Source organism: Balearica regulorum, chromosome 3 (genome assembly GCF_011004875.1).
Source record: "Balearica regulorum gibbericeps isolate bBalReg1 chromosome 3, bBalReg1.pri, whole genome shotgun sequence".
Lineage (NCBI taxonomy): Eukaryota > Metazoa > Chordata > Aves > Gruiformes > Gruidae > Balearica > Balearica regulorum.
In genome coordinates this window covers 3,287,583-3,313,536 of record NC_046186.1, presented here as the reverse complement: position 1 = coordinate 3,313,536, position 25,954 = coordinate 3,287,583, and the positions used below count along the sequence as shown (strand labels likewise).

The window sequence follows — 25,954 nt, the reverse complement described above, 5'->3', positions numbered from 1 at the left end:
ATGTGAAGACCAGAACGCATTTTGCAATCCACTTTGTTGCTGGAGAAGCAATGAAGGACTATGTGTTGCATTGAAGGACCAGCTCAGACCCAGCTCGGATGTGGACCTCTCAGCAATGCGTGTGATAGGCCACTAACAGAGAAAAAAAAATGCTATTTGCCTTTGATTTACCATTTACTTGCAAGGGATTAATTTTGCCTAATTACCAAGCCAAGGGACTTCTGTAGACAACATTTTATGGATAGCTCAGAAAGAGTTCTCTTCGGCCAGTCAGATTTTTCTCTATTGCCTTTAACAACCAAAACCCAGCATTTGCAATCCAGGTAAATAGAACTGATTCATTATATGATGCTACGCTTTCCAACACCGCCCAAAAGATTTCTCCTAGGTTAAGGAGACACTGACTTTGACATGTAGTCCTTTCTCAGGGTTTCAGCTTTCCAAGGGGACCGGTTCCTGCATATGCCACATCTTGACTTTGCATGTGAGCTTAGCAAACAACTGGGCCTGATGTGACCCACCAGGGTGGAAAAATCTGTGTTTTTCAGAGGATTATGGCTTCTCTCGTCTGTGTTCTGGCTCTCTCATTTCATCTCTCCGGCCTCTCCATCGCTCCCTTGTCTCACTGTGGCGTTTCATTTTGGTGCCTGTGTCCACATCAGATGCGATTACATGGGTCAGCAGCAAAAGGAGAATGAGATGGTAGTTCTGGCTTTTATTATGTTTTAAAAAATCTTCTCTAAAGTAATCTAAATGCTATTAAAGAGAGAAATAAAAGGAGAAAATACTCAAGAAATACCAGTTGTGTCTCAGCCCTGGAAGGAACTGGAATGGAAGCATCTCCATTGTTGTCCACACCCTCAATTAAGAAAGGTTTCCCTCTTCTGGCTGTCTCAGTCTCGATCCAGCCACGGTAGCTGTAAACAGACATTATGATGTCATGGTTTGGCTTTTCTGCACAATCTTCTCCCCAGCTGACGACGCCGACCTGAAACCACTTCATGGTGTTCCAGTAGCTGCAAACCAGAGGTCCCCCGCTGTCCACCTATGGCATAAAGAGGATGTTATAGCAGGATCAAACCTCAGGTCTCTCACAGCCACTGCATCCCACAGTGGGACTGGGAAAATCAAACTCTATCCCAAGTTCATGAGGATTTGGGGGAACAAGGAAATTTCGGACCCAAAATTTTGCAGCTCAGCCCTGACATCCCTGCAGAATAAAGAGCTACAGAAGGTAAGAGGAGGAGATCAGTCACGAGCTGTGGCTCTGTGCAATGCCCTGTCCTTCTCAGCCTTTTCCACGTGCTCCCGTGGCCCCCAAAGGATACCTGAATCCTGTCACCAAGAGACAACATCCAGGAGTGAAAAGGGACTTTTGCTGTGACTGCTCATTGAGTCCTGACTTCTCTAAAAACTGGCACACGTAGGTGCTGGGTACCTGCCACTGTTAATTTTGGGGGCTAGCATCCAGAAATTGGACAAGAGATGAACACTAATCCTGACAAATCCTTCTTGCAACCACACTAATTTCACAGAACACTTGCCTGCTACTGTGAGTGAAACCTTGACTTGGCCAGTGCATGCAAGCCTTCAAATGCACATTGCAGCCACCCTGCAAAGAGGAATGTCCTTCTGTTGGCTGCTGTAGCTTGGACACCGAGAGCAGGTCCAGTTGCAAGTGTGACCTCTGTGTGCAATCTCTGAACACAACCCCAGGGAGAAGAGGAACCAGCACAAAATCCACCCGGGCAAGTACAGCACTTTTCTGATGGTTGTGTACATCTGAAGTGCTGTGCATCCCCTGCTCCAAATAAGACACTTTCCTTCCATGGTGGGTTTGAATCTTTTTTTTCTACCCTATCTCCAGTACTTCATGTGACAAATAAGAAATGCAATACAAACCCATTTCCTGAGACAGCCAGCTTTCCTGGGAAATGTTGTCCTTCCCTCTTTGTACACGACTTTGAGAAACGTCTTTGTCGTTAATGTATGAACCCCCTTCCGCCCGCAGCTACCCTGAGCTAACACATTAATTAATTAATGAGTAAGGAAGTGGCTGTAGTTCCCTGTGCAACTCATCAGCACCTGCTAAAGTTTATGGCAGAATTCCTACTGACTTCATTAGATGGAAGGTCCAGGTCCACAATATGTTTATCTTTTTTATTTTTTTTTTCTATTTTTGTTTTTGGTTCAACATACATACAGGAGGGAAAAATGAAGATAAATACAGGGCAAATGTTGCTTCAGCATTCATAGAATCGCTGAATTATTTAGGTTGGAAAAGACCTTTAAGATCATTGAGTCCAACCCTAAATTCAATACTGTTTGCACTAAAAAGGTGTTACTGTAGCTACGTGTCTGCATCTCAGCCAGTGCTGCTGGACCCTCTTCAGACTCAGGATCTGAAGACGTTTCCTGACCCTGTTTCAGCCAACAATTTGCATCGCACGAGTGACCTTGCGGTGACCTTGGATCCATGAGTTATCAGTGTACTTGGCGATGGCATCCTGTTTCAATGAATGAACATCTCCTAGGCTGTACGTACAATTAAATTACTGGGAATTTTACTGCTGATTCCCTCAGGGCAGGAACAGGCCAAACGTATTATCCTGGTAGTGAAAGGAAGGCGCTTCGAGCCTCCTACACAAAGATAATAAATGAAGTCAAGAGAGTGAGAGCTGTTGGCAAGCCAGTGACGCAGCAATGGCCGACAATCCCTCATCAGTGATATATCGGGATGCGTCGTGCTGGCTTTTCCTCCAGTACAGGAGATTTTTAGCACCGGCAGAGCCCCTGCACACCATCGGGGCAGATCGGTTTCAGAGTGTCCAATTTGGAGGCTGTTCACACTTGCAAAGGACCTTTTTCCCAGGGCGCTTAAATACCAGTTAATTCCTGATACCTTGTGACTATCCTTGAGGGGAAAAGTCTTATCGTATTTCATAGCTGAGAAAACCGCAGCAGAAAAGGGATGCGATTTGCACGAAGCAACACCAGAGCCAAGAATCCCTATTTAGACTATACATCACGCGGTTTTCCTTTCAAATCAGATCTGCTTTTCCCTGTTTGCCTCTTTAATCATGTTCATTTTGTTCTCTGCCCGGTCGGTGAGGATAGGGAAAGCTCTGTGCAGGGCTTGAGGGACTGTCAGCTGCAGAAAGCGATTTAAAACCTGGGTAGAGAGGGAGTTAGGCAATGCTATGAAAACCCAGGCAGCAGCCGCAAATCCATTTCTCTAATCCACAAGCCCTGAGACCCAAATCCTGCTTCAGATCCCTTTCCACGTGGACTAAGCTGGTCTGCTTCATGGGTGCAACTTCTAACATGCCATTTCTCTTAACTTCAGCTATCTAACTCAATGATTTTATCACAAAGTGGGCTAAATCATCCTCTCCATGTGACAATCTTCCTCACATAATTATAGCAGTAGCCCAGATGAATCAGTAGCCTGATTTTTATAGGGCTAAAGATAGAGAAAATGAATTCAGTTCTTGGACATTTCTGAATATCCCTGTATCCACCTTAAGTTCTCAAAAACATTGGCCCAAGGTTTTCCATTCTTGTGTAGGAGAGGGTGTGGGAGGAGCGAGTTTTGAGCACTGGTACAATTATCTCAGCTCTGTGATGTTTCCAGTAGCACTAATTTAATGAATGCTCAGGTTAATGACTTTGAAGATCGAAGAACTTATTAAATGCTGCTTTCAGCTTTCAGCCTCCTGTATCGTGATGGTGAAATACTTCTGGTCAACAACACACACCAGATACCTGCTCCTGCTCTTCAGTCTGAGTGCCAAGCTTCTGGACAGCAGAAAACCTAAAAATAGCATCTTTGCTTCTGTTGCATGTTTCTTGTCAACTAAAAGAGGAGTGAAAAGCAACCACATCAAATCAGATGTGGTGCTGAATTCATGCCTTCTACAACTGCATGTTAATCCTCCCATTAGGAGAGGTGAGAGCGATGATATATTCGCTGATAAATAGTTCTGGCTTGTATAAAAACTGTCACCGACTAACAAGGTGCTTTGTTCACTGAAGCTGATCAAAAGTTTCATCCTTTTCACTGTGGCCAAAGCCTTTTTGTGAACATCAGGAGCCTTTCTGCTGACTTTAGTGGGCTTTGGATCAAGAGTGTAATCTTCTTCCTTTTGTATTTGTATTCTTGTCTGCAACATGGTAATTGATCAGAACAAACACGTTCAGGCACATAAATCTTCTTAGGCGGGAGAAGCTCTGGGGGAGGGAGAGCAACCCATCTGATACTCATTAGGTGGATACACAATTCTTGCAAGGCATTGCTGGTTTCATTTTCATGTTGGTAAGCTCTGTGTAAATTGGAGAGAATCAGCATGTGAAAAACAACACTTGCCATTAGAGCTGCTCTGGCTTTTTGCAAGAAGCAAAGGCTTTTGCAAACCAATGATTTCTTCAGTTACTTCACTGTCAACAAGCTGTCTTTGGATAAAGGTGGAAGAAAGGCGGCTATGGCCATTTTTAGCATGCAGCTATTGAAAATAAACCAGGTAACACAGGGCATCCTTTCATGGAATCCCTTTGAGATCTCAGGCGAGAGCCTTCAGCTACTCCATCCCTCCATCCCCTTGCTGGAAAATGGGAGAACAAAACAACTCTACTCCATCCACACAGATGTCAGCACGGTCCATTAGTAACTATGGTGGCACGGACTTAAAGGCAGTTATAATGCATCTGGCCAAAGACCCATGTGGCCCAGACTCCTGTCTCTGACAGTCATCTGTAGCAAGTGCTCAGGGAAGGAGAATGAGAAACAGGGCGAGTATTTACAGAGTTGTATTTACATCACAGTGGTTAATAGCCTCAGAGAGATCTTCATCCAGGAAGTTATCTAATTGCTTTTTGAATCCATTTATCCCTTAGGATAAATACCCACAACATCCTGGTCAGTGACTTCCATAGTTTAATTATCTGTTGGATGAAAAAACACTTCCTTCTCTTTGTTTTAAATCTGCTGCCTGGTACGGCCATCTGACACCCCCTCCTTCATACGTTCTGAACCGTAGTGACAAGAGGACAGCTCTTGATTGTCCTCTCCTTGCTGCTCACGACTTAAGAAATCTGTGTCATATCGCCATCAGACATCTCTTTTGCAAGCCTCAGAGTCCTGCTCTGTTATCCCCTTTTCCCCCAGAAGCCATTCCATGTCCCTGCTCATCCTTCCTACTCTACTCTTCTCCTTTTCTAAAACCGCTACTCCATTCTCAGATGGGGTGGATGGGAATCACACACAGCACACAAGCCATAGGCTCCTAAGATGAGTGCCCTGGCATAACATGCATTTGCTTTGTTACCTGTTCCTTTCCTAACAATTCATCATGCTCTCGTCGCCTTTTTGACCTCAACAGAGCCTCGTGCTGATGTTTTTGAAGGACTATCCACAGTTACTCCAAGATCATCTTACTTGGCAATAGCCAATTTAGAGCCTATTATTGCATGCGTACAGCCGGAGTTGCTTCTCCCTATATTCATTACTTTTCCTTTATCAAGAGTGAACTGCATCTGCTGTTTTAACCTCCAGTCGCTCGGAATAATGAGATCCTGCTGCACCTTTGCACAGTCAGTTTTAATTTTGACCACTGAATAATGCTGTGGCTTTGGCCAACTTGGTCACCGCAGCATTTGCCCTCCTCAAACATCACAATTCCTTGCACGGATGCCAACACAACTCCCCTTCTAAGCCTCTTCTCCAGCCAAATCCTTTCTCCATGTTGCCTCCCTTTCAAACTGAAACCCTTCTACTTCATGACAATTCATTTTCTCCATGAGCCTTTGGTGAGAGATCTTGTTAAAAGAGTTTTGGAAGTCTCAGTGCATTCTATCAGCTGGATGACTCTCTGCCACATGCTTGTCGACTCCTTCAAAGAATTTAAATCTGCCTGTGAGTCATGACTTTCCCTTAAAGCTGTGTTGACTCACTGTAATTGAATGAGAAGCGGCTCCTCTGAGTCATCACACCCATTCCCCCACTCAGAGGGCAAGCACAAAGCAGGTTTTTTTGTTCAGCTGGTTCCAGAGATGTTCTACCCCCTACAGCTTCACTCACCAGGCACGCAAAGTAATGCTGGACCCCCTTGCTGCAAACCAAACAGCTTCATTTGGAGGGACCAAAAGCTACAACTCAGAGGAAGAAACCAGAAGAGGCATGTGACATCATCAACATCCCAGGTCCTTGCAATAGGCCGAAAAGTTTTTGACAGATTAAAGAATTAAGCCACCATACCCTAAATGTGTTCACTTGTCTGCCCATATCATAAAATGATCAAATGATGAAAGCCTTACAAAACCATGGGACACAGCAAAAGTGTTCTAATTCTTATGAGCTGCACATCAAAGCACCCTTCAGAAGAAAATTTAAGAGACTGCAAATGCAGAAACACATTTCTACTGCTTTGTTCTGGGGCTTCCCAGGATGCCTTCCTATTTAAACCAATCTGTCCTTTAGGGAAAAAAACCCACCCCATCATCTTAGCAACAGTTCAGTGATGGAGAATCCACCACAAGGATGGAGAGTGGATCACTTTTCGATATGAAGGCAAGGTACAATAATAAAGTAATTTTGCATAATAATAACTTTTTAACTGAAATGTGTTTAGCTTTGACTCCTGGCCCTAGGAGACCTTTGTCTGATAGGCAGAAGGGCCTATAACCTCAGCCTTCATATAGATACTCTCCATCCCTACAGACTGCTGTCACACCATCACCTATCCACCTCCGTTCAGATATTTTGAGCAGCCTGAGGGACTGACCAGGCTTCCCTGGTTTGTGACCTTTTCCAAGCGTCTGTGATAATTTACCTGTGTGGATCCGATTTTCATTTGCAGACTTTTCCTTTAAAAAAAATCCTATTTCACAAGTCTTCCCCTGCAATTTTGGAGCCGCGTTAGCAGCAGTAAAAAGATGCAAGAGTGTGTAAAAGGATGCAAGAGCTTTTGTCACTTCTGCACTGGTTTACCACTCTTATGGTCAGACAAAGTGAGGGTGTGAGGGGTGAGTTCAGCTCCGGGCTGATCACCTCTCCTCGGTGTTCCCAGTGCAAGTGTCAAGCTCTCGTTGCAGTCACAGTATTGGTAGTAGGACATGGTTTGATGGGAGCAGTGGGATGCCAGGGGGATATCCTGGGATATTTAAAATAGCCCTGGGGACCTAGATGTAGGCAACTGTCCCACCTCAGAGCCGTGTGTCTCCCTGTGAGCTAAACACCTGGGACTCGCTTTTAGTTACTGGGGAGCGAGAAGCACTCGTACAGGGATTTATCTCATTTTAAAATAGATGGTTAAAACAGTCTCAGTGACTCACATGTCAGAAGTACTTTTTTTCTCCTTATTGATGGAAAGATGATCCGGTAGATGCAGATGGCTATTGAAAAGACATTTGTATCTGGCTGGATAAATCCCACCCAGGGTTGTACAACTACTGCTGTTGCTATAGCTATGTGGGGTGAGAGCCCTGAGCATCCCAGACGCTGCACAAGGCATTTCCCCTTTCCAAACTGCCGGCAGTATATGTGGGCAGGACATATTGCAGGTGAAGGAAAGAGGTCTTTCCCTGCCTTTTTCACAGAACTAAAGAAATCAAAACCCAGAGCCCTAGATGCATCTTAGCATCATTTCAGACATTTGTGAGAGATGACCAAGATCACCTCCTGCTACAGTCGGTGGAAGGGGGTAGGTACCTTCAGCCAATGACTCAGACCAGCCCTACACCGGGGGGACAGTGTGGGGCATGGTGAAGCTGAGCTGGAATGATCCCACTGCTTTTTTGTGGCCACACAATGATTCCTTCCCCTGAAAGTCAGGCCAGGAACTGGGCCCCCCTTCATCTGCAGCTGACCTGAACTGTACGTGAACTGTGACTTCCAGCTGAACACATTCTGTCCTAATCACCACAGCACTGAGCTACCCCCACAGACCTTCTTTGCAGAAATTCTATGAAATATAATTGGGCCATTTACTGAATTTTGTCTGGATAGGCAAGACACTGAAGAGGCATTTGCTTTGTGAGTCCCTTATACTCTAATTATTGTTCAAGTTACCGTTGCATCAGAGTCTAACAAAAGATGCTTAAGAAAGCGAGGAATTAGACAGCAATTGTGGTTCATGGGGTCATGGAAGAAATGCAGCACACAAAAAAAATAACACATAGGCCATCTCTAGTGTCTGTTCTTTAGCACTTGTACCCCATGAACATCCATTAATGCTAATGTTTATGACTAAATAGAACTATAAGTCAATTACAGATCCTGTTAGTGTTAATTCACAGTCAATCTATATATTTGTCTGCAGAACCGCTAGGGAATTGGTATACAATAGATTTTTTTCTTTTTAAGTGAATAGATTTTTTTTTAAAGTGCAAATACTCAGGAGCTCTGCTATTCAATCTCCTTGAGTTATTATAGGAATATGGTCAGTGATCCACAAATTAGTCTTGTCTGGTACTAGTACGATGGCAGCTGGTGAAATGTCTGAGCCTTTCTATTCACGTCCTGTTGCCTCATGGGGGTGTTAAGGCAGTGGTCAGTAAAATAAAACTTCTACGTGATGCCTTGGTGAAGGTGGTATCTGTGTGGCTTTAGTTACTCATATAAAACATAAACCAGCTTGCTGCAATGACGGAAGTCTAGCACGCAAATGGCACACAGTGCAAAGACTTAGGATGGTAATCCTTTGGATCCAAATTAGGATTGTGTGGATTTACAACCTTGGGTCTAGTTGCAATTTACCATCTTAGCCTGGCTCTGGACATGAAAAAATGTATCCTGATACTCAGCAAAGCTCACATAAGGTTAACACAACGCTTTTGTCTACCTCATGTACAGACAGATCACGCATCTGTGCAGTGCGTGGCTTCCAGGTTTACTGTGACCACCAGCAATCTCAGCATCTCCTGGGCTTGTTCCCTGACCAGGGGTATCTGCCTTGCTTGCACTGCTGCTCCTTCCTGGCCTCTGAACTGGGTTGCCAAGATCCAGAGTGATCCTGCACCATCCCTAGAAACGTTCAAGGTCAGGTTGGATGGGCTTCTGAGCAACCTGATCTAGCGGAAGATGTCCTTGCTTATGGCAGGGGAGAGTAGACTAGATGACCTTTAAAGGTCCCTTCCAACCCAAACCATTCTGTGATTCTATGGTTCTATGATTCTATTGTGGGTGGCTCCTGACCCATGCAAAATCTTGAGCTGTGTCTGGAAATCATCCGGGAGACAGCTGGTTGGCATAAGCGAAAAACATACCCAGGGCTGCTCTACCTCCTTGACAGTGCTGACTTTGTAGAGGATTTAGGTATTTTGAAATCTGGCCTCATTCTCATTTGACACAAACCCCATAATTTTTATAGACAAGCGTAGCTTAATAGATTGCACCATTTACATTGTTCCTCACTATCTGCCCAGGGGACATGAATTGGGTGTCCAGTGGCCCATGCTGCAGACCAACATCAGGTTCAGACCTGGACTCCCAGTTCATTCCCAGGGAGCTTTCTATGGGCAAGCTACCAGGTTTCTGAACCAGCCTAGCAAGGCCAAAACGTGCCCTACCTGATTTTAATCAGTACTTCTCAGAAAACTGCCCATCAGCAAAATGCTTCCCCTCCAGCAAATTAACAAATTATGATGAAAAGGTGTCTCAGCTGTTTCTATCCTGAAGAGTTCCACTTCTAGCCTAGGGTACGGTTTTGTCTTGCTCTCGTTATTTCTGGTTGCAAGACATTTCTGCCTGGGAAGGTTGCACTAAAAGTGGGCAGTTGCTGGGGTTTTGAGCATTTTCACACATGCAATCGTTGTGTACTTCCGCTGCTTGGAAAGCTCGCATTTCTAGTTCATTTCTCAGACGACTCTTACATTATTGTAGATCAAAATAGCACCTTCATCAGCTTTCTGAATACAGGAGATTCATTTTGCTGGGTACAAGTGCTCTTGCTGTTTCACTGGCATAATTCAGCCACAGAACTTAAGGCTGGGCTGGGAAGTGCATTCTTTAATCATGTTAATGTTATCCTGTGGCAGTTTTCTTTTTAAAATTTTTGATTGAATTTAATGGAGGTGAAAGTCACAAGATGAATGGTTTCAGAGACAGATGCTCTCTGGCTAATCAAAAAATGATTTTGCAAAACAAAGCTTCCCCTCCTCTGCCCAGCTACTGGCCCAGCTCACAATGGCTTTGCAGTCCATGGTCCCTGTCCCCGCTGCCTTTACCTAAAGGGCAGGGGATCTCTCTCTGTCCTGGGTGTTGGTTTAGTGCCCTCAATGAGTGATTCCTACAGGATGAAGCTGTGCATACTTGTGTCTGCCCATCTGTCCCCCTGCAAACACTTGCACACATCTAAGAAAACCCTTGCCCAGTGAAGGACAGAGACCTTAGTCCCTGGTATCAAATACTGCTTAAACTCAATTATTTAGCTTCAAAAGTCATCATCCTACATCACTAAATCATTGCAATAAGATACATTTAGTTCTGGCACCCACAGACCACCCTGCCCTATTATCAAAGGACATTTGTATCAGAGCCAAGACATCACCCAAGAAAGGTTTCTAATATTCACATTAAAGATCCCCGGACTCAATTTCTCACTCAGTTCTTTTGCTTTGACTCTCCTGGACAAACTTTCCAGTCTCCTTTCAGTATTTAACCTGGCAACAGAGCCGCACTGCCCAGCCCGGGGCCGAGGGGACACCAGGCAGGAGGAGGACACAGCCCATGCTGTCTGCAGGGATGTGAGACCTCTCCTCCCATCTCTCCCACCACTGCAGACACTGGGTTTTTAAATTTCTGTGAGAGTATAGTCCAAAATCTTGTGCCCAGAGCCCTCCAAAACTGTCTCTCATTCCAGCACACTTGTTTGTTAGGAACCAGCCGTTTCCCTCGCCCTCCTTTCGGCTCGCGGTTTCCCTTGCAGAGCGCCTGTCTCTCTCCCTGTAGGGAGGGAAATGGGTCACGGGGGAGAGTGTGAGGAGAGGTCTGTCTGCTCGACAGGGTATTTTGCTTCCAGCAGCACCACTGTTTTCCGGGAGTCCTGCACCCCGCTGCCCGGGTCAATGTGCCTTTGCAGGCAGTTCCTTGGCCCCTGGGCATCCTGCCCCGGCCTCCTGCAGAGAAGCTTTAGCAACGCCAGGAAGCCAAAGGAAGGATCGATGTTCATTCCTCAAGCAAAGGTGCTTCTCCTCCAATGTCTGTGTGTCCTCGTAGGCAGCGTGGCTGTCCAGGAGCCTGTTTACTTTACCTGGCAGACGCCTCTTTCTCCTTTCTCCAGCTCAGCACACAGCACGTTCTCCACTAGCTGCGGGATCCGCTCCAAGCACTGCTCCCTGCTGATGAGCTTCATCCGCGCTTTCTGCAGCACGCGTGATGTCGGCACCGCAACTGCTAACCAGCAAGTGAGAAGACAACGATTAACAAACCCTCCATATCGGTGCAGACTTGTAAGGGTGAAACCACAGCCGGAGACTAGCCCTTGGGACTGCTCGCAGCTGAATTTGTAAAGCATCGCAGGGCAAGAGGTTCTCAGGTCACAACTGTATGGTCTTGGGGTCGCAGGGTCTTACAGGGGGTGTCCAAATGTTAGCAAAGATAAGTTTGTGCTTTTGACTTTATGCCAGCCTAGGAGGTGGGTAGGTTGGTGGAGAGGGGGGAGGTGTTAACAGGCAAAGCTGAAATCCTGGGGGGTGGAGGCTTGCTAAATAGAATTTTAAAAAAATCAGTTATTTTTGTAGATGAACTCTGGCACAGCTGGAAGACCCCCAAAGCGATGGTTTATCCTGTTGACTGGTGATGACCTGAGACAAGCTGCACTGCACTGCTTGGGTTTCTCACGCATGTTTCTGGGGACTCATTTTGAGGGGCTCCTCCTGGGGTCCTGTGAGAGCCTTGCAGAGGAAAGTCCACCGAGCTTTCCCCCGGACAGATGATCTTGTCACCCCCATGCTTTCACAGGGGCTGTGAGGCTGTGCCTCACCCAGGGGACCAGCTGTATCTTTCACTTTGTGGCTCTCAGGATGGCAGCACACAATGGAAATTCCTGCTTTATTCTTCCCTTAAGATGGAAAAGCAGAAATTGCAGCGGGCACCAGCAAGCAACAAAAAGACTGAAAATATGCAGTGCTACTTGGAAAACCCACTCATTTCACCCATGTTTCTCTTCAAATTGAACCTGAGACTGGAGGATAAAACTGACTTTTGGGGATGTTGCTGCTGGGGAGGAGACCTTCAGCTTTTCCAAAACTCACTCCTTCCATATTTCACTGAGCTAAATGGCCTCAGTACCTTTGGGAAGGTGGGACTCGAAGGTAAGATCTAAAAGATAGGAAGTTATCAGGTCCTTTTCCCAGCTAACATGGGGCCACTCCATGGAAGTGCCCACAGATTAAAAGGCTTTAATGGAGGCATCTCCAAGGAGGAAGCTTCACTTGAAGTCTAATTGACTGCAGTTGAAGGGGAGTCAGGCTAGTGCCACCTGAGGTGCCAGTTGAGAGAGATGTCCACCTACAAAATGCTGATAGAGATGAGAAATGACCCGTTTTCCCCCGCTGAGGAACAATGCCTCATACTTTTTGGTATGGCCCGTATCACACCATCGCACATCCCTCTCACCATACTCAGATCCTGCTGTTTTCCTTCTGAAACATCTCCAGACAGAAGGGGTATGCGCCAGGGCTGAGTGCACAGACCTCCCGCAGGGTGCAATTTGGAGAGCAGAAGCAATGTTAAATGAGCCCACAGAGCAGCATGAGACTGATGTCCGGAGCCACGCCATGCATTTTGCAAAGACACTAGCTAAAAAGAAATCCTGCCAAGCTGCAGAGTCACTCTGCAGCAGCCCCCTGCTTTTCTGTTTCTAAGAGCACGTTACCTTGGTGAAATGGGAGAGTTTCACAACTATTACACAGTGTTGTGTTGCATATTGCTGCTACGTGGGGCAAATGAAACCTAAGAAGGAAAATGTAGAGGTTCAGAGAGGAGACTGTAACCCAACAGAGCAGAATAGCAAGGATTAAATGGGACATTCACTCACTGCAGCCTAGGAAGGACTGTTAAAGCCCCAAGGCATCACCCTGCCCACTCCGTCCCGATTACCTCTTTCCAGTAATGAAATCGCTCGTTAGCCATTTAGTGACATTTGTTCAGGATAGACATTTTGGGTCACAGTCAGTGCTGGAGCTACTTTCATTAGGGCTTAAACGAGAGCAATTAGCAACAGCAATCTGCTGTTCCAAATGAGTGAAGAAGAGGGGTAGCCAGTACCATTGCATCAATCTGGTTCATAGAGACATTAAGCCAAAGACAACCCTAGGCCTCCATTTCCCTTACTCCAGACCACTTTAGACCCAGCCTAACTTGCCCACCAGGATGGAGATTGTCTTAATTTGGATGTCTTTAATTTTTGCCGAAAAAGGCGAGCAAGAGCTCGAGTTCCTGCAGAGCAAAGGTGGGCCTCAAATTTCAGCTTGAGCATACATGCTCAGAGTAGCAGGGACTTCGCCCTGGGGGTCAGTAGGTGACTGCTTCTTGCACTGAACAGAGAACTGGTGGATGTGCAGAGGCTGCCAGGATCTGGATGTGTTTACCAGGGAGGTAGGGAGTGGAAGTTAGTGTGGGTAACCCCTCTTGGGAGAGAACATCTACTTTAAATGGGTAAAAACCAGCCTCTGTTAGGAAATACATCTCCCAACAGCATCTCACCTGCACTTCTGGTTCCCCACCCAGCAACCCAGCAGTGTTGCCACGTATTGATGTCGTATATGAAGGGCAAGCAGATGGGGATTTTCTCATTGCTGAACTCAATGGGAGAGCTGAGCAGTATCAGAGCGATATCATGTTGCATGCTCATTCTGTCAAAGTTTTCATGGAGGATCAAGCTGTCCGGCTTATGTTCTTCCAGCGGGAGGCTGAGGTCAATTCCCCCCACTACCACAGTGAGATCTGGTGGCCTTATAAACAAAATAGAAGCAGTGTAGACATGAGCAAACATGAAGTTTTTGTGTTATAAAGGTTGGTGCCTCCTCACCCTGAGCAGGATAGGGTGGTGCTCAGCAAATTGCAGAAGTGGGTTAGCTATAAATATCACAGAAATCTACCCTCACTTCTAGGCAAATCTAATTTTCAGGGGAGAGAGGTGCAGAGGTAGAACATGAATTCAACCAAGTTATAAATAGCCCAGTCGCTAACGAACAGATGGAATGGGCTGGATCTTCGGGATGGCTGTGCCCTGGGCTGCCTGCTCCGGACCGCGCTGTCCCCAGCCAGCTGCTCCAGGTTGTGATGCCACAGGTCATTTGTCACCGAGCAGTCTTAGCTCTTGTACCTGCTGAGTTTTGGAGGGGGCTCACAGAGGGCTGGGCTCTGCCCCTGGGCATTGCATGGGGTTGATTTATCCAGAAACTGCTGTTGTAAAATCAGACTGTCCATGATGTAAAGGTGTTTGCTATATGAAAGCAAAGGTAATTTGGGGGGTTAGAACAAGGTGGAATGGAATATACCTCTTTTTATAAGGTACTCCAATATGTGTAGAGGTACAGGAAACGCTTGGGGCCATCAGAACAGCATCACAGGCATTTATACAAGGTTGCTCAGACCATCCTTCAAAATATTCCCCTTCTGCATCTCCTGGTTATGCAGACTTCTACACATTTCTGTTGAAACACTACCTCTGATCAAAAATGGGCCTGTTTTCACCAAAGGAGACAATTCCTGTTTTCAGCACTCTCTTTCTGGCTCAGTCACGTATATGTCACACTTGACCCCAAGGACATACATATCCCACACCCACGAGAAGCGATGTTATGAACCCATTGTGGCTGGGCTGTCCTCGCTTCCCCCCAAGTACTCACACCTCTTCTGCAAAGCAATGGGCCGCAGTTAAAATCCACAATGCGCTGATTATGGTGCCTCCGCAGATATGTTTCCCGTTGCTCTGGATGCTCACATGCCATGGGAACTCCCCGGCCTTGGCATATCTCCCTGCTGTGATCTTCTTGCCAGTCTTCCGAAAGGACTCGTAAGATGGTCGGAGGCCACACTCTGGGTACAAAATGAGACACAGTGCTCACGTACAGCAGTGCCGCTGCCTGTGCTACTACACCAGAGGGGCAGGACATCAGCTAAAGCACTGGTCTATAGTTACCCATGCTGCCTGGTCCCTACCAAAGCCTCTGGCATGGCCAAACCTGCATCCCCAAACCTGCACTCTGCCACGCAATGCCCAGGCAGTTTTGGGGCTAGCAGAGCCACAGACTTTTTGCCATAGGCAGGCTGGATAAAATCCTTCTTTAGGGAGCACGTGTGGGAGAGTTCAGTATTGGGCTGTAGTACGAGCTGTATGTATATGCCATCAGGTACAAGGAATAAGCCCAGGCCTGTTTCATTTACCGATACGTGTATATCCTGTAGGGCTAGTAGAAGTCCCGCTCTGCTGGTCATTTCTGAACATAAAAAGTTGGGAAGAAAAACCTGCATTGATGCTGCTGATCAGAGAAGTTAAACAAAAGAGGGTAAGGAGCAGCATTTCAATCCCAGTCTGGGACCAACAGTCTTCAACAATATTCAGAGCAGTGATGCTTCTGCAGACACTTCAGGACATCTCCCCCATTCCATGTTCTCATCAAAGGCAACAAACCTCTCTGCCGGGGCAACCAGGATGTGACATCACACAATCCATCATAGCTGGATGCCGTCCTTCCTAAGGTGATGAGGGAAAGCTCAGTGATTTCCAAGAGGCTGGGGATTTATTTTAGCTATGATAGGCATAGGGCAGCAGTGAAATTCCTGACGTTCACAGGGTATTGCAATCGTGAACTTCACGAGTTGGGTGCTGTAGCCCTTTTTGGATCTTGAACCATGTTCTTCTCTCTGAAGACCTTAGATGCTGGTCCTGCATCAGCTTTCATCTTTGAGAAGTGCTGAAGCCTATCAAACTCTGAATTAATTTTTCTTCTTCATTTAGACCATGTCTCTGTTCCCAGAAGAAAGAGGCAACTCTGTGGCAGGATAAATTTCAAACAGTGCCAAATCAAAAGTATAATATCAAAGATGTTGAGGCATCCACTCCCTTCTTCCTTGTGAGCAAGGGTGGTCGACAAGACCAAATCCAGCTTAAAAAAAATAATCCATGAGTCTGAATCAGCAGCATTTCACCTTTACTGATTTTATCCCTGATACTCTTTGTACCTTCAGCAGCAACTACAAGGGGTCAAGGCCAAAACTTCACCCAACAGTAACTCCATAATTAATTCTGTGGTGGCATAATATTTTGGTGTGGGACAATTTTAGTGTTAGTGGACCCATCTATGCTGATTTCTAAACTGACACATTATTTCCATCAGGACAGGACTTGAAAAAAACTCAGCCAAGTTCAGACTTGAGCCTGGCTATATTAAGGACAGAATGGTGCTTTCTCCAAAGACTTTCCATCTTGTCTCAAAGCAATAACTATAGTGTGGAGTAGGAGGGGAGGGAGGGAAAAGGACAGAAGGGAACCAAGAAACATTTTATGAGCACCCGAATGAGTCAGCATATGAAATGTTTTGCCTTGTACATTGGAGCAAATCTGGAGTTATCCCACTGAAGTCTGAATTACGCAGAAGTTAAAAATGTATAGTATGAAAGTAAGACCTTATTTTCCTCTCTTTGCTTTTATGTCACCTCATGTCTAGGTTGTGGCTGCCCCTGGCTCCCTGGCAGTGTGCAAGGCCAGGTTGGATGGGGCTTTGGGCAACCTGGGCTAGTGGAGGGTGTCCCTGCCCATGGCAGGGGGTGGAACTGGATGGGCTGTGAGGTCCTTTCCAACCAAAATGTTTCTGTGATTCTATGATTCTATGAAATTAGATGAAAGTGCTGCTTTCCTTGACAGCGAGCACTAGAATTCAGCGGCACAACACCTTAAGGACAGGCAATCAGTTACTACAGCAACTGGAAATCCCGAGTGTGATGTGGGCACATTTTGGGGCATCTCCAGAAAGAGCCTAACATGGCAATCCTGTTAGAGGTAGCTCCTCTCAAGCTTGCCCCAGGTATAAATCTGATAAAAGGACAGATTTCCTCTGGCTTTTGAGACTGGAATGAACTAAGCAGCAGCTGAGCAGCAGGGGAAGATAGGGAGATAATTTCTCTGGCACAGTCTGTCTTTGGATAAAGCAGGCAAGACTTCAGCAGTGGATTTACAAGCCCAAAGACTGACTATATGTGATGCACATTTTCAGCTGCTCCAAGCTTGGAACAGGATCTGGTCTGCTGGGTAATTACAGAAGATGTTCAGGGAGCTTGTGTTGGTACTTTCTGAGCCTAAAACCTGAGCTGGTGAGCAGGAAAGCACACCAAATGAAGATGTGGAGAGAAGTGCCATGGAGAGCTATCCAAAAGGAAATGCTGTGGAGCTGTGTCTCTGGGACCCCACCATCTGGCCCTCAAAAATGGTTTTATGTGCTCTGCTGCCCAGAATTGACACATCAAGGCGGGCTCCTACAAGCTTTCCCAGACGAAACCACATCTGTAAGAGGACACACCAATGACACATGTTCTTCAAACTTAGTGATTAAGACAGCCTGCAAAATAGGAGACACATGAGAGGCCGAAGCCCACACCTCCCACTGCTCTGAGAAGTATTGCAAGCAGCAAGTTGGATGGGTGGGACAAACCCATCCCCACTTCTCCTACTGAAGTTGTTTGTCTTAGGATACTCCATAGCATATATATAACCCATAGGATCCCATATCCATATAGGACAACCCCTGCATCTCCTACATCCTTTGGCTGTAGCTTTCAGTCTCCACTCTGAGAACCCCATCAATAAAACGACGATTTCTGGCTGTCCTGCTATTTTCACTGTACATGCACTGGGGCAGAGACCGCCCGACATTACATTTCCACAGCAGCTGCCATAATGAGCGCTGGTCTTGGTGGGAGCTCCACAAGCTATTGAAGTAGAAATAATTAATTATAGGAATAATTACTTTACAGTGTGGCCAGTAAGAATTCTACTCCTCTGCACTGTCATGCACGATAATACAGATTTAAAAGCCCTGGTGTTTAATTAGCAGGCTGCAGCCTTTTATAATATTTGATACTTTTTTTAGATCTACCCAGATATATACTTAGAGCCATGGAACACATCGCAGACAACTTTTTTTTTTTTTTTTGTGATTTATTGTAGTGCAGGAAACAAAATTGACTTCTTTTTGTGTTTATACACTTTTTGGAACTGTCAAAAAGAAGTATCGTGTTACAATTTTTACTTTTTCTTACTCAAATTGTTTCAGAAAATAGGCACTATAGGTGATATTACATGTTGCTGTCAAAGTGGAATTGTGAGAGGATTACTGATCTTATAAATTCACTGTTCTCAAAGACATCAAATTACAGGGTTGTGATAGTTAAGATGAGCCCAACCATGTCTCCAGAAGTCAAAGCTCTCATAACATGAGCAAATTCATTAACCCAAGAAAATAAACATATCTGAAGGCATTAGCTATTCAATGCAGTTAGCAGGTGCAACCACCTCCTAATTCATCCTTTTAAAAGCATTTCAAGCCAAATTTTTTTAAAAGTTTCATTTCTCTCCCAATTACAAGATTGCAAGGAAACCCAGTGAGCTGCACAGAGCAAGAAGCTTCATCTGCCGATAGGCGCAATTTCTGCCTCTACGTCGGCTTTTAATGTCGGTGAATGGGAAACGGCTCGGATTATGGAAAGCCGCCCCAACAAGTTCCCGCATCTTTATGTACTGATGCTGAGGGCATACTGTAACACCTACCAGGGTTGTCGGTCTTTTTTCAAACTCCCTAAACTAAAGTGGAGCCGATGGAGTAAGCACAGGCTATTTCGTGATCCCAATAGGGCAGGAAAGCCCTGTTCCCCCGAGGCCGCAGTATCCGCCGGGGTTCTTACTGAGGTACTGCTGATGGTAATCTTCAGCGTAATAAAACTCTGGAGCCTCACGGATTTCTGTTGTGATGGGACCAAAACCGCCCTCCGTCAATACCTGTCAAGAAACATGATAGAAAGCCATTAGTGGTTTGCTGGCTTCTGTGCTGATGGATGACGTTAGGTTTTCTCACAGCAGGAGCCACAGACATCTCTCAGTGCTTGGACCACATTTGCAGCACATCCCTGAAAGCCCTTTATCCTTGCTCTCACGTTATTTTGCTAGGAGGCATTGTGGGCACCAAAGTAGGTGTTGGTGAGAGGAGGTAGTGCACCCTCCAGTTTTAATGGCTCATTTGTTTAATTTGCTATGGCCACACATTCGTTCTCTCCTCTTTATTAACCAAGCCAGGCAGCGATGTGGTGCCATCGATGAAAGTGGGAAACAAATGTGAAAGGCAGCAGAGCACACTTTGATCGAGCCTGGCCAGCTGTCTTGCAGTGTCCAAGAACTTCACCTGGCAGGTGCCTCAGCTTTGAAATGTGCTATCCACCCCAAATGTCCTTATGCCAAGAAGAATTTCTGGGTGAAATTTTAGCCCCACTGACGTCATTGACAAATATAAGTATTTGGGCTCTTTTCTCAGTCACTGCAAACACATTCTTCAAAAAGAACTGTTCCATCATAACCAGAAAGATATTTTTAAAGGCAAATTATGGCTCATTTCTGCCAATACATGGACCAGAAGCAATAATCACTTTGCAGGAAAAGAAGAAGGAATGTGGGTAGAGATTTTAAGTTAGACTTTAATTTCTTTATGATATCCCCTAACTGAATTTGAAACTCTTGAAAGGTTTCTGACAGAGGGGATTTCTTTTTAACATGAATTGCCGTGACATTTTTCCTACTGAATTTTCTTTTTCTGAGGAAACCGGTAAGCACCAACATTTTGGAGCCAAGTCTCATCTCAGTGGGACATAACTTGTGCTCACGGAAGTCCATGATAACCCAATAAGCACTTTAATTGGTGTCAGACTACTGCTGCAAAGTATACTTGTAAAGTACTGGACGTAGCTAGAATTGCATTGCTATCAGCCAGGCTTGGCAGTAAGATCAACTGTAAGAACAAAGATTTGAGATTACCAGATAAATATGTGTTGTCTCATCATACTAACAAATAAACCAAATAAAAGGAAATCATCACACAGAATCACAAAAACAGAGCTGGTAGCCCTGTTGTATGTCATCACATCCAACTTCCTTCATCATGAGACAACAAATGATAGCTGCCTTACTCCCAGCAAACATTTGTTTAACTGTTTCTGAAAGATCTTCAGAGATGCAGATCCTCCAGTTTCCTCAAGGAGGTCATTCCAATATTTACCATCCTGTTAGAGAGTTTCTCCTAAAACCTAGCCCAGTTAAGCCCACTACTTTCACTTACTCCCACTATTGTGGTTGTACTTAACATGGACGCGGAAATGAAATTATTCCCTTCCTCTTCACAATAATCTTCTACATACTCGGTGGCTGGGCAGAGAGAAGGATGACATGTAATGGAAATAATGTTTCCTCACAGCATCAGCTAACACTTAAATAACAGGTGATTATTTGGGACCAAAAAGGCTTTAAATTTCCTACAACAGGGTTTCCTAGACCCTGCTCAGCACAGCTAAGTACCAACCACAGTCTGACATCAGTTGCTGGACTCTGGTAGAGCATTAATCTGATTTATTCTGGTAATTACACTGTCTGAAGGATACATTTTGCTGTATTCAGTTTTCAGTCAGGAATGAAGTAATAAGATTGATGCAAAATCCGTGACTGACCTGTCTGGGGAGCCCTTGGGTTCCCAATCCTATATCTAAATTCTCAATGCAGGTTGGGAAGATGTCAACTAGTTAATTCATTGTATTTGAAGATGGCAGGGTAACAGGCCCAATTTCACAGGAATCTGGCTTTATTTCTCCATGTAAAATCACCAAACAGTGTTTTGCGTCTTTGGGACAGGCTTTGTCCCAAGGGAATCAGATTATTTACCTGTCAGATGTGTGAGTGAAGAAGATAAAAATGTGAAGGTATGTATCACAACATGTCGGCAACAACTAACACAAAGAGGTGTCAGCACGACTGCTTTTATAAAGCAGTATTTCACTTACTTTCTAACCTTCCTAGCAAAGAAAAGCACTTTTAAAATTATCTTCACTACAGAAAGATGGCACAAACTCTGTCGTCATGGGCATTAGTCATTCACTTGCTGCTGTAAATGCATGTAAAATTGGCTTCTCCCCCTTAACTGAGTCATGAGGGTGCTGCTGGAAGGATAGATATTTTTCTACTGTGCAAAACAGTATTTGTTACAGATTTTTACCTGGGACTTTTCCATCATTGGCCTAATTTTGTCTGTTAGAAAATCCATTCTGTTCAATAACATACCACAAGAGGGCATAAACATCATTTATCCCTTTCAGAATTACTAACAGTCTATTAAAACACTGCACGCTGAATAAAGCAGAAGCCCAAGACAACTCATTATATTGCACTTTGGTCATTAGCAAAAGATACCAGCACTGTTGTCAGAAGCAGCGGGAACCCCAGGCTCCAACTCTCTGCCAAACACTACCTTGAATGTTTTGATTTTAAATGGGAAAATATTTTCCTCGCACTGACTGTGTCGATGCAAAGATAAAAACATCACTGGGAAAGATGATGAAGTTCATGATGTGCTGGCTCCAGCAGGTGTAAATCAGCCCACTGTTGATTGATTTCCTGCCACCGAGGCAGATATAATTTGATGATAATCCTGTTCTAGCAGACTTTTTAGTCCTCGCTCTCTCAAAAATTCCTGAGCCATCTGATGTGGCCTCCCATTACCACGCTGCAGCCAAAAGGGCTACTGCAGCCTTGCATGCAGAAATGGGAAGGACCAAATTAGGGAGAGTGTAATTAACCCTCGGACTTTTACTCAGTGCAGCAAAGTTTTAAGGTACTATTGGATTTTTTTTTTTTTTCCTCCCAAATAATAGTCTGCTGTAATTCAAAGAGAATTAATTCATTAATTCATTCAAGGGAATTCTGCAGCTTTTGTCATAGGAAAGATCCCACTAGATCACAGTGATCCTTTAACCGATTATAATCTAGTCCAAAAAACCTGGCAGATTCTACCCGCAATAGGGCACATCAAACCAGAACCCAAATGTCACCCAGCTGTAGAGGACAGAGGAGTCGTGGCCAACTTGGTACATCGGGATAAGTGCTGGGGAACATGATGGAGCCAGCACTGGGAACCTCAGCACTGCTGCTTTTTTAACCAACCTCTATTTCCAGCATGTAAAAAATTTTATTCGATGAGTTTCCTAATTTATTCTAACCTATGAAAGTTTTTACCTGTTGTTTGCTTTAAACTTCTTGCCTGACCATGTCATTGTGTCCTCTGATGCAAAAAAATAATTCCTTATTCACTTTTCCCCTAGCGATCTTGATTTTATACCTCTGCCTTAATCCTGCTCATTCATTTCTTCAGCAAGCTTCACAGGCTTAGACTCCCCACTTCATAACTCAGGTCAGCCTTCTTGCCCTTTTCTGCATCTTTTCTAGTTCTATTTTACTGCCGCATTGAGATGGGGTGACCGGAATTGCACTCTATTCAAGATCACCACGGATTTATTCAGTGGTGTACTTACATTTTCTCTTTTATTCTCCATCTCTTTCCCAGCAATTCTTAGCATTCCACTTGCCTTTCTGACCTCTGCTGAGCACTGAGCAGACGTTTTCAAAGAACCATCTGCAATGACGCCAGGACCTCTTTCGCGGGCTAATTTAAACCCTATCATTGTGTCTGCACTTGACTTTTATCGACATGGAATTTCAGCAGCTATTTTCTTGCCCAGACATTTGAAATTGCCAGATTCTTCTGCAACTTTTTGTAGTCCTGTCTACTTTTGCTTACCTGGAATAACTCTATAACATCAGCAGATTTTGGCACGTCACTATCGTCTGTCTCTCTTTTCCAGCTCTTTTATGAGTATATTGAACTGCACAGGTTTGCAAGACAGGTAGTTAGTAATCTCCCTTCACTGCGAAAACTGCCCAGTTATTTGTATCTTTTATTTCCTATCTATAATGAGTTATTCACTTAGATGAAAAACTTTCCTCTTACTCCACAGCACCTGGCTCCCTTTTATGCACCCGCTCTCTTCAAAAAACTGTATTATGTGTGCAAGACACAAGTTTCCTCTGCTAAAGTCACATCAACTCTTCTCTGAAACACTGTATTCTATGTGTGCCTACTAACTTCTGATAACTCAAGCAATCTGCAGCATGAAACATCAGACCTAACTTGTCTATAATTGCTTGGAGATACCTTAAGCCCAGAAGCAGCCCGCTTTTCATTCCTTCAGTAGCAGGGCTGATTTAAATCAAAGCTTACTCGTGATGCTAGTGTGCAAGCAATTTCCAATTTAAGTTTTTTTCATACCTGAAGCCGACCACCACCTGGTTGCAGTGACCTGCCACTGTTCGTTTCAGTGATTTGCTCTGAACCCCTTTGTTGTAGCTTGGACTTGAGACAGCTCCCCAAAATCGTAACCAGGACTTGGTGTGAGAAACCCCCAAATTCCTCAGCTGTGAACAGAGACACGAGGAATTACGTAGCCTTCTGCTATGGTATTTCCTGTGGCAAGTCCTTCATGGACAGCTCAAGCTTTGCAGATGCTTTTTCTCCAGAACTGATTCCTAAAATGTTCAACTATCCTAAGGAAAACATATTAGCAAACTAGTGAACTGGCGCAATTATAGTGGATGCAGATTTGCATCTATATTTGGACTTGAGCAGCACACACTGGCAAGAAGCAATTTTTCTCCTGGTGGCACCAAGACCGGAGGTGTGCACCAAGGCACTGTCTAGAGCACTTGGACCGCAGGTGTTGGGCCATTAAATAGCCAGTGCTATACATGTGTACACCTCATGTGTAGGACCAGCAACTGGCACAAACATCACTGTCAGTAAAGATGTGATTTTGGACACACAGGTTTGGAACCGCAATGGATCGCAGCAAATCAAACCCTATTTTTTTCCCATTTGAACCATACCAGTTAGTTATCCAACTGTCTGCCACCTAACCCAGTGCTACCAGTCCCATCTCTGCTGTAGTGAGGGGATCCCATGGCATGTGGATGCACTTAGAAAGATGTTAAGGGATGTCCTAATCGTTTAGAGATATGGTATCATCTTACGGATGTTCTCGCTTTTTAACTTGAAGGCCATGCAGTGGGTCACTGGGACGCGGAGAGCCTGCATGGTAGCAAAATCGGTTTGTTCCACCGGCAGCAACTCACTTCATTTATGCTAGGTGATACGAAATTCTGTCCTCAGCAGAATTAGATTAGAGATTAGATGGTAGGCTGCCAAGGAACAAACCAAACCAGTGTAACCACAGAAGGTTGTTCTTCACATACTCCCAAGCAACTGTATTTAGCACGCGATACTTCTGCACTTTGATCTGCTACTGCCCTCTGAACTGACAGTAATTGCTGCTTCAGCTTTTTGTAGCCAGCTGATTATATTGAGCCAAAGTATGTCAAAATATTTAATCATTTGACATTACAGCATGGCAACAACACATTCAAGGTGTTTGGCTCCTTGTTTATATTCAGATGGAAGTAGCTAATACTTGTAAAGTGCCTTAAGAATTTGGAATGAACCGTGCCAAAAAAGTACGATTCCCTTGTACCTCCAAATACTTGAAGGAACAGACTGGAAGCCACTGACACTTCGATATGTTGTGCTGAAAACGCGCGGATTGTGGAAGTTTAGAGAAGGGGTTGAACCCACTAATAAATTTGACAAAAAAAAGCTTTAAAATTGGTTTTGTGAAATGACACCATTTAATTTTCTGAGCAGAGGCATTAGTAAAGCAGCGGAGTATTAATTGGTTTCAAGCATTTTGTGGCTTTTAATAAAAACAGCATCAACCTGTGTTTGATTCAATACACACTTTGAAAGCAAGCTTACAGCCTGTACTCAGGCCGCTGCAATATCCAGTTTGTCTCGTGTCTCAGCAAGTTACACGAAGCTGCCGTATTTCTAACGGCCCCTCTAAAATCACCGACGTTGAAAATATTGCAGCGTATCTTGACACCTATGACAGCTTCTGCTTCTGTATCATCATTCAGCCTTGATGTAAAACTGTAGGGCAAGTCATCTCACAACGCTGAGTGCTCCAGCAGGGAATGCTCATTTAAAATCTCTAGGGCTACCCCTTTATTATATTGGCTACTCAAAATTTCATATAATCAACAGCAATACTGAAATGCAGCTGTGTTTCCAAAAGCACCAAGAGTTAAAGGAGCTGCACTACTTCGGGGGAAGGTCTGCAGAAATTAGTTGTACGGACTCAATCCTCTGTAGGATGGGAGTATGCGTTCATCCTAGATACATGATTACTCTGATATTTTTAACTGGAAAACAAATTAACTGACTTTGCCAAGTTTGTGGATTAGTTGCTGGCAGGCTTGGGAGCAGAAATTCAGTTGGTCCAGAGTAACCAACTTTGGTCCAGAGGAACTAACACAATGAGTAGCGTGAGGCCTCAATAATGTGCAATTAAGAAAGAATGTTTTATTTTCTCCTTCATTTGCTGAGTGTCATGTAGATATAACTCTCCTTCTCTGCAAGACAACCTGCTCTGCAGTATCACACCTCAATGACAGATTATTTTAAATGGTTTCCTTTGTGCTGCCTTCAGTTGGCCGGAGCACCTCACTGGTAAACATTCAACTGTTATTCTAGCGAATATTAAAATTCAGTTTGCCACGCCGGGTCCAGTCTTCCCTATGTCACTTACTGATGCTGGCTTTTCCAAACTAATTGATGCCAGTGACCTCTACGAAGCCCTGGAATGGGCTGAAATCATGTCTAACTGGTAAAAATCTGCATTCGCATCCATGTAGGTGACCTCCTTTTGGAAATCATGTGTTTACCCACAGCGAGCCAGACGGGAAGAAGGATCCTGCCAAGGAAAAGGTGGGAGCAGTGGCTGGCAAGTGCTGAAGTCTAACCCCAGCTACCACACTGG

General features: G+C 44.7%; 2 protein-coding genes across 3 annotated transcripts in view; both read right to left on the bottom strand.

Annotated features, from left to right (window-relative positions):
- Positions 1–421: 421 nt before the first annotated feature.
- On the bottom strand, positions 422–15,621 carry LOC104632029 (serine protease 55). Its single transcript, XM_075749976.1, is given in 6 exon segments — positions 422–1,045; positions 11,247–11,389; positions 13,703–13,950; positions 14,851–15,040; positions 15,389–15,554; positions 15,556–15,621. Coding segments are annotated over 6 exon segments (1,119 nt in total). The 3' UTR covers positions 422–739.
- Positions 15,622–18,137: 2,516 nt separating this feature from the next.
- Positions 18,138–25,954, bottom strand: part of MSRA (methionine sulfoxide reductase A) — a 292,761-nt gene continuing 284,944 nt past the window's right edge. For both annotated transcript variants that reach the window (XM_075750377.1, XM_075750378.1), the window contains one exon: positions 18,138–18,995. In XM_075750377.1, coding sequence (XP_075606492.1) covers positions 18,831–18,995 — 165 coding nt within the window. In that variant the 3' untranslated portion in view covers positions 18,138–18,830. The remainder of the gene's footprint in view (positions 18,996–25,954) is intronic.